Source organism: Perissodus microlepis, chromosome 15 (genome assembly GCF_051167445.1).
Source record: "Perissodus microlepis isolate ML-2025 ecotype Zambia chromosome 15, ASM5116744v1, whole genome shotgun sequence".
In the NCBI taxonomy this organism is placed as follows: Eukaryota; Metazoa; Chordata; class Actinopteri; order Cichliformes; family Cichlidae; genus Perissodus; species Perissodus microlepis.
Window position 1 is genome coordinate 26,088,474 of NC_140475.1, and position 8,927 is coordinate 26,097,400.

An 8,927-nucleotide genomic window follows, 5' to 3' on the forward strand; every position below is an offset into this window, starting at 1 on the left:
CCCGATCTGACACCCTTAGACTTTTATCTTTGGGGTCATCTGAAGGCAATTGTCTATGGTGTGAAGATACGAGATGTGCAGCACCTGAAACTACAGATACTGGATACCTGTGCTGGCATTTCTCCTGCGGTGTTGCTATCAGTGTGTGAAGAGTGGGAGAAGAGGGTTGCATTGACAATCCAACACAATGGGCAGCACATTGAACACACATCAGAAACTTGTAAATAACTCATGAAAGAATAAAGTTACGTTGAAACCAAGCACACCATTGTTTTTCTTGTGACATTACCAATAAGTTTGATGTGTCACATGGCCCTCTTCCTATTGAAAAAAACAAAAGTTGTATCCAAGATGGCCGACTTCTAAATGGCCACCATGGTCACCTCCCATCTTGAGGAGTTTGCCCCCTCACATATACTAATGTGCCACAAACAGGACTTTAATATCACCAACCATTCCCATTTCATTACGGTGTATCCATATAAATGACCCACCCTGTATTTGTACTGTTTTCAGGCTTTAACTGATGGGCTGTTGATTTTTTTTCACAGTGATCAGACTTCTTTGGAGTATGGTAAAAATTAAAAATGCAATCAAAGGTACCAGTTCATGGCTTTGTAATTTACTTCAAGTATAAAAAAGAACTCCTCTTATCATATAAAAAAACATCACAAAGAGTTCATTTATAAACCTATTCAAACCTATTCAAACTCACGTATCTGAAGGCCATAAATCTGAGAGCTCTAAGGACTCAGCAGGTAAAGTTTAGCCACTGTTCCAAACTTGTTTCGATCAAACAATCAAGTTTTTGTTCTTGTCTCTGGGACGAAGCTAAATGTGTCAGATCCACTTGATTCACTCTGCATCCTGGAGAATGAAGTGATTTCTATCCCGAGTCAAAAGCATCTTTGGAACAGCTCATTCCTTCTGCTGTCCATGACTCCACAGGCTGGAGGCTAGCTGGTCACGAGGACCTGGACCTGCTGTGATGGCAGTTCCTCCTCTGCAGCAGCAGTCGGGACATTGATGTTTGGGTCGTCGTCGACCTGGTAACACTTTCCCAGGTTCTTAATAATGTTAAAGTTGGACCGGGCCGTTTCTGCCAGGCTGTTTTCCAAAATCCAACCATCTGATTCCGACTCTGGATCACCCAGCCGGAGAACGTTCTCCATGGCCGTCTGCAGGTAACGGACACCTGTCAGAACCAGCAGCTGGTGGAAAAAGGAAATACAGTATGTTTAATCAAGTTTAGACTTCAGTCACAGTGGAGACCACAGTGTGACCAGAAGTATTGTGACTGTGTGCCCCCATCTTGTGATCTCCCTGCCTTTAACATGGTTGCTTTTAAGACACTGAAACTGCTCAGTGTTAAATCTGCAATAAGAGCGTTAGTCTGTGTGGCGTGGGTGTGGTCTCTGGCCAGCTGCAGAGGAGGGGTGACGCAGTGAGCTCCCGGGGCGGCGCAGGGGCGGGGTGAACAGGTGTGCTGGGATCTGACAGTGATTGTGTCTCTTTATATGTTGGCAGTGACAGTCGGAGGAGGAGGGCGGACGTGACAGCAGAGAGAGAGCTGGAGTGTCTGTGTCCCAGTAAACCACAGTGTTAAATAAAAGTTCTGCTGTCGTCAAATTCGCTCCGGCTTATGTTTCTTGGGTCCAACGTTACAGTCTGCTATGGGGATCTTGATTGGATGGGGTCAAGCTGACACTTTTGGTCCCACCTTTTGTAATAATCCGGTGATTAAGGGTGGTAAAACGGTGTGCACATCAGACTGGTATTACTGTACGAAGCTAGGGTCAGACCACATGCTCTCACCCACAGACTGAGCCGAATGTAAATGTGACAAATTTATCATTTATAAACATATAAACACACAAGAGCAGTCAGTTTATTTCATTAACCATGAGCAGTGTTAATCTGTGGCTCAAAAATAAGGGTATAAGAAACACACTCAGTGCAAGCTCGGGATTTACTTCTGTTTTTCTCCAAAAACAACGAGATGAGGCTGAAGGAGGATCAATATGCTCATGATATCAGGGAGAACTCTGCTGATATAAGCTGCTGGGACTGTGCAAGGTCCTGAGATCTAAGTCTCAGGTGAAGCTCAGGATTTATCCAAAAGAGCTGCACGATCACTAAATGAAAATTGTGTAGAACAGCTGACCTGTGAGGTGAACATTATTTACTGTCAGATCCTAAGGCATCCCTGAGTTCATCAAGGTACTCTTGTTGCTCACATCGTTTTTTCTGCAGTGATGGAAACTGAATTGGAGTTCTGTACCCAGGCTCTTGTCTCACATCCACAGTTAGAAAAGTGCCATGAGGGTGTCTGTGAAAAAACGCTACAGGAATCGTTTGGTGGCTTTCAGCTGATGCTCGAGCTGCTGTGATAGGCCAATAGAGAGGAAAAGACACACTCAACCCTAGCCCTGTGGTCCATGATGCTGTACAACACATTACAGAGCTGAATCATTTTCATTTATATTTATTAGCTCCTTCAACTCTGAGTCGGCTGTTGAGCTCAGTGAATGGAATAAGACACCTCCTTCCCCGTACAGAGGTTCACAGATGTTTCGGGAAAGGGAAGTGACACGCTGCAGGAAAGCAGAAAAACTCTTAGGACTCTACTGAGTGCAACATCGGATAGCTCACTGATGTAGCACACATTAATATAACCAAACTGAGATACTATAGCATTCAGGCATTATTCTAACACAAGGACACGGTTCATTTATTAGCTGCATTTTGACAGAAATATGTTATACAATAGTGCCTATCGAGAACAATAAAAGAAACATGAACGCACTCTTTCTGTCCTCGTTCCTCTGATTTTCTATTATGAGGCTACTACAACGATGGAAGTGTTGATTTTTGGTGCTGCTCCACTTCCTAACTTTCATTGTTGGACTTTACCAGCGCAGCTATGCATGAGCCAGAGTACAAAATGATCCATCTTCATCTGATACAAGGCCGTCATCTTCCGAAACCAGCTGATTTACATTCTGTTACTTTAATAGGCCCTCACATTCTTTGGATTAGATTAGATTCTATTTGATTTGCATGTTTACCTCAATATTTGAAAATTTAGCCACATTTAGTGAACATCTGAGATTAGATCATGGCATATATCACAGAAAGTGAGTCTCCTTTAAAACCACAGAGGTCCACGATGATGGCTTTGCAGATCTTATTGGGGTTTTAAAAAATCTCTTTTTATGGAGCTGATTTGTAAACCTCTGTGCTTTCACTTCTGTTCTGTATGAACCGACGGTTCTAGTTTCAGCAAAATCACCAGTACCTCAAAAAGCCAAATGAGCAGCACGGTGAGGCCGATCGACTGCATGATGCCGGTGTAGTGGTCTAGCAGGGCCTGTCGGCAGCCCCGCCTCCACAGGTTCAGCTGCTGGCTTTGCTCGTCTTGGGTCGAGCTGGTGCTGAGATGGTGCTGGATGCAGGGCCAAGGGGAGAAGGTGCTGCAGCAGCTGAAGGGAACACCATCCATCAGGTACTTCCCCTCCACATTACTCCTCATACGACTGAAAGGGAGGAACAGGAACTGTTGCTACTGCATGCAGAGCAGTTAGTCAGTCAATCGTTTCACTAGCTGGGCCCACATCCTCATTTTAGGTTTGGCAGCACTTTTTAGTAGATAAAGGCAAATGGCTTAATCAAGAATTGAGCTAAGGTTTGGGGAAGGCCTCGATTGAGACTGTCGGTGGCTCCTGGGCCTGGCAGATCACCATTTACTAATGAGAAGTGAAGAGGTGAAAGAATTGGAAAAAAGGGGAGGGAGGGTGGGATTATTGAATTAAATTCAATACATATTGCAGCTGTTTCTAAGTGATGTTTGTATGCTGTTTGTGGAGTCATGATCTTACAAGGGATCTCATGATCAAGTTTAAAGAAACTAAAGCTGCAGAAACAATTATCACACGTTTTTATCAGAATGATTGATAAAGTTTCTGTCATTGCTAACTTATAACTTATGTTTAATAAGTTATCTGAAGTTATTTGACTGTAGCGTCCAGGCTTAACTGCATTAGACCAGTGGCCTAAATCCTTCAGGGGTCAGTCTGCTTACTGTCTGTTGGAAGAGAAACACACACATTTCCATATAGCTGTTCTATAAACAGGCCTTCAGTTAGAAATAATAAAGTCAGGGGAAGCAGTGTGAACTGTGTGTGAACAACTCACACTGCTGGTAAATAAAAGACTAACTAAACAGACACACAATCAGTCGATGCAGCATCTAATGAAACTCTATTTTAAAGTTGCAGTCGGTCATTTTTAGAAGTTTTTAATAGAAAAAAAAGTCTTCATAAATATATACTGATTAGTGCGTAATTCCGTCTTCCAACAAGCTGATGCATTCTCATTAACTCTTCAACCCTCTGACTCCTCTGACTCATCGACTCTTATCAGACTCTCTTCCAGAGTAAATGGACCTAGACACCGCCGTGTTGCCCTGCCATCTTGAATGCAGTGGCTAAGAATGACATGGCCATCCCACCTGCATGATGACAATGGAACAGACCAGCCACATAGTACCACAGTTACATTTAATTTAAAGATCACAAACAAATAAATGTCTTTTTCCTCGTCCCTCATCTCCACCTCATCCCTCTTCCTCCTCACCACAAACCGTATCTTGTTAATTAAAGCCAGGGCTCTGACACATAAAAATGTGCGCGAACACACTTATTTATTCCTCAAACAGCCGGTTATAAACTAACATTAAAACAAATGTCCCAAAAATCAAACAGTTTGATTATATTCTCATATGGTATGAGAGTTTATTTGCTAAGTCTCCAAGCCTGAAAACATTAGATCAGCCTTGAAGAAAGTTTCCCAAACACCAGCTAACAGAGGCTAACAGCAGCATTTACCGACAGAAATGTTCAGCAGATCTTCAGCAACTCACCTCAGTATCACAAGTGAGCTAAATGGACCTGGACACCAACAGCTGAGGTAACAGCAGACTACACTCACTACAACTAATGGGCAGCCAGAGGTGTTTGTCCTACAGCAGCCACCACAGCTAGGATTATGCACTAAATAATTTGTGAGGGGTAAGAAAAAAGACCTCAGTTCAGTCTGCTATCTACTGACATCTAGACTAATATTTTACATATTTTGAACTCTTAATGTACTATCTGATGTAATTTCTAAGATTTTCTACAGTGAAAGGGTTTGTGGAAAGTGTTATGCTCTCCTAACATTAAAAGTCATGTGTCCGTGTACATTAAACCCTGCTCTGCTGGATAAATCATGTCGGAACCTGAGTCCAGCACTTCAGCAAACACAAATCACTGCTACACAGCAAAATGTAAACACTGTCACTGTGAATTCTAGATTCATCCACCTGCAACACTCTATGAGGTCCTTCAAAGTTCAACAACTAAATTATTATTCCTGTTTGACAACTGGAGGGTTCATGTGACCACAAACAACCAGTCGATGAAGGTTATCTGAGCACAGTTAACAACGTACTCTGTTTACGTTATGTTTTGCACTAATACTGGGGGTTTTTCTGACAGACACCTATAGGCGGGGTGTAGTTTTTAACCTGGTGCACTTTGGTCTGATACAATCTACTGAAGGACCCTGTACCTGCTGCCATGTGCATCATTCACAGTAATGAACAAACCCAGAAAGACTCAGCATGTCCTGCTCAACTTACTCTACCACAGCACTGCTGCTCATGTCCAGGTAGCGGCTGCTGATCCACTGGATCTGGAACCAGTCTCGGTATCCTGTGTTCCCACAGCACTGGAACTGGATCTGCAGTAGGTCCACAGTTCTCTTCAGGTTGCAGCGGCCCGGAGTGTCTGTGTCTTTATAGTATCGCATGGCATTCCTCAGGCCCATAAACAGGGATTCCTCCATTTGGCTGCGAATGCCGTAGCACATGAGCGCCCCTGCCAGGACGCAAGAGGTGAAGAAGAAGGTGCATATGATGTACGGCATCATCACCAGCTTCCAGCGCAGGAACTTGTTGGTGTCGGCACAGTCCAGGCAGATCTTGCCACCGAAAAAGTTGATGCAGCAGGCTGCTAGTCCTGTGGTGATCAGCATATGTGGCACATAGAGGATTCCCTGCTCCGACATCACTTCTTGCCATTTGTGAATCTCTACTCTGAGGAACAATCCAAGGCCAAAGAGGATAGTTCCTGTCACTACAGAAATCCAATTAAGCAGCCAGAGAACCTCAGCTAGCTTCTCTCTCTCCACCTTGCTAAATGTCACCTTCCCAACTGCCATGACCGTTCTCAGGTTTCTGAGTGACTCACGGCTAAGAAGCTGCTAACATGGCCAAAAGGTGGCCACCCTCAGTGTGCATGAACACTTTTGACCACAAGGTGCTGCATAACAATCTACTGTCAGGCTGTCTGAGCTAAAGAGTTTATGTTCTACATAACAACATGACAGCATATTGTTTGTGCATATGCCTTTTTGTTGCAATACTGAAACTTGTTTACAAATTAATATAATTTTAAGCCACCAAATTCATCATTCTCACTTCATTTGCTCACAGCTGAAGCTTCTAAAGCCCCACCGACTGAAATATTTAAGGTTGTACTTTTCATAAATATCAATCATGTCAGTGCTTTAGATGTGTGTTTTGTAAATCAATTGTGAGCGTGAATATGTAAAGACGAAGGCACAGAGCAATCAGGCTTTTTAGAAGCTGGCTGTGTGCACGCTGACTGGTTTCCAATCAGGCCTTCATTTCATCTCTTCGAAATAAGAAAAACTTCCCTTTGGACAAACAGTTCTGAGAACTAGTCTAAACTAAGGTGTTTGAATCTTGCTGTCATGAACCATCAGGCAGATGGGGTATGGTGGCTCAATTGTGAAGTCCACACAGGTGCGAGAGGTTCAGAGGTCAGAGGTCAGGCTTCAGTGTGGACTTTTCTTTAAATGAAAGCTGCAGGATGGAGCAGGAAGGAGGCTGCTGCCCGCTGAGTGTCATAAGCAGCTTACAGAGATATTTTAGGCACTCCTGACTGCAGACCACAACTTGACATGACCAGCATTAGAGCACTGCGGGGAAGAAAGAAGGTCAGTTTATCAAAACTGGCACAAATACTAAGAACCACCATCATCAGAATCCCAGCTGTGTGATTCCCAGCGGATTAAGAATCATATAGACACACCCATTAGCGTTGACTCAGATGAAATAACTCCAACTTAGGTCTAACTGATGCTTTTACACTGCACAAACAAAGACGGATGTAAACATCTACTAATCCAAATGTTCTTTCTTTTGTCTGCCGAGGTCCATGAATGCTTTCCAAAGCATAAGACTATACATTTCTACAATATGCACGAACTGAAGGCATTTTTTTTCTTTTCATTATTATAGATCAGAAGAAAGTGCAAAGATGAGACGAGCTAAGGATGCTAGCTGTCAGGCAGCACATATACACTTAGCCCACAATACAACACATGACAAAATCTTTACCTTGGGTAGTGAAATCTAACACCTGCTGCTAGTCCATTGTCGTGCTGATCTCCCGCTATCCCGGAGCAAGGTGAGCTCTGACACAAAGCAAATATTGAAGCTGAGAAGAGCAATTTTGAAGTGCCTGTTAACTCACCATCCTGTACTTCTAATCCCCTTACAGATAATCAGCTGTAATAAGCTGACACAATCTCCAACCCTTGACTCACCAGCTAGGCCTTCAGCAGAAAGACACATCCACTCTTTAAATCATGCTGATCTGAACATATTGCAAGAGTATATTAGGAGGCAGGGGGAGAGCAGATGATGGAGTAGAGATGAGGAGGATGGGGTCAGTTAAGCTCCTGTGGAAAAGATAGGAGAAGGGAGTGTATACGGTAGTGACATATTTCTTAATAAGTAAGTGGTTTAACCGTATTTGCTAATATTATTTAATTCAACATGTTTTACACATAATCACCTGTTATTTGTGAGGGATGGACACGTTTGGGGATAGTTGGGATGACGTGTTGCTTCAGGTTGTTTTCATTCAGAAAGTTTAAAGCTTTTCAGTTTCTTTGTACAAGTGGTTGTATTCCTCTAATATCCAATCTTTTTCTGTGAAACTCCACAACAGCATGAAATTAGGAAATGCAAGGACTCCGTGCTGTGCAACTTGTAGACTTTCCTAACAGAAATTTGTGTCATGAACATAACTGTCACTATCAGTTTTCAATCATCCTATTTTGTTTTATTTTAACTGCAACCAAACAGAAGACAGCATTGACTGTAGCAAGCACAACAATCAGCATCCTCATGTACAGACATGTGCAGACATACGCTCCAAATCATAATCCCCAGAGTTTCTCCTTTAGTCAGCGATCTCTCTGACTAAAGGAGAAATGGGCAAAGCACCTAAATAAACACATGAACTCAGATTCACATCACTGCATCTCAGTTTATTGACATACTGCAAAGCATACATGATATGAAGATAGCCTGTTACATTAACTGCAGGTAAAAGATGCTGAAGAAATACATGCACAGTGAGAAAAATATGTTTATTCAAGGCTGATTAAAAGGAAGCAAGCTGATCAAAGCCTTTGCTACAGACTAACAAAACAAAGCAGTTAATGATGTAAGCACACGCCATCAGTATCTTCAGTGAGAATCTGTAGAATGTAGAAAAGTCACTGGTTTATACAAGCACAATAACATGAACACAAATGATGTTTTTGGCTTAAGTCATTCTGAAAACTTGGTTAACTGTAAAAAGGAGAAAAATATTAACTCTTCCCAACCCAAAAATTACAGGTACCGTTAGGGTTCTTTGAATTAATAGATTTGAATAACCCACTAAGTAAGTAAGTAAAACTTTATTTTTATAGCACTTTTCACAGACAGATGTCACAAAGTGCTTCACGAGAGAGGTAACAAAAACACAATACAATCATAAATACATCATAAACGCCCCGGTCTAATT

General features: G+C 42.5%; 1 protein-coding gene across 1 annotated transcript; it reads right to left on the minus strand.

Annotated features, from left to right (window-relative positions):
* Positions 1–450: 450 nt before the first annotated feature.
* LOC146372298 (photoreceptor outer segment membrane glycoprotein 2-like) lies at positions 451–7,610 on the minus strand. The gene is made up of 4 exons (XM_084954255.1): positions 7,466–7,610; positions 5,681–7,044; positions 3,299–3,536; positions 451–1,211 (listed from the first exon to the last, which is right to left on the minus strand). Exons 2-4 carry the CDS (start codon positions 6,259–6,261, stop codon positions 957–959), a joined length of 1,074 nt encoding a protein of 357 aa, XP_084810381.1. The 5' UTR covers positions 6,262–7,044; positions 7,466–7,610; the 3' UTR covers positions 451–956.
* Between the last annotated feature and the right edge of the window lie 1,317 nt (positions 7,611–8,927).

Coding starts and splice junctions, on each gene's coding strand:
- LOC146372298 (XM_084954255.1), bottom strand. CDS start 6,261: ATGGCAGTTGGGAAGGTGACATTTAGCAAGGTGGAGAGAGAGAAGCTA. Junction 3,537..5,680: donor AGCAGCAGTGCTGTGGTAGA/GTAAGTTGAGCA, acceptor CCTCCCTTTCAG/TCGTATGAGGAGTAATGTGG. Junction 1,212..3,298: donor TGCTCATTTGGCTTTTTGAG/GTACTGGTGATT, acceptor TTTTTCCACCAG/CTGCTGGTTCTGACAGGTGT.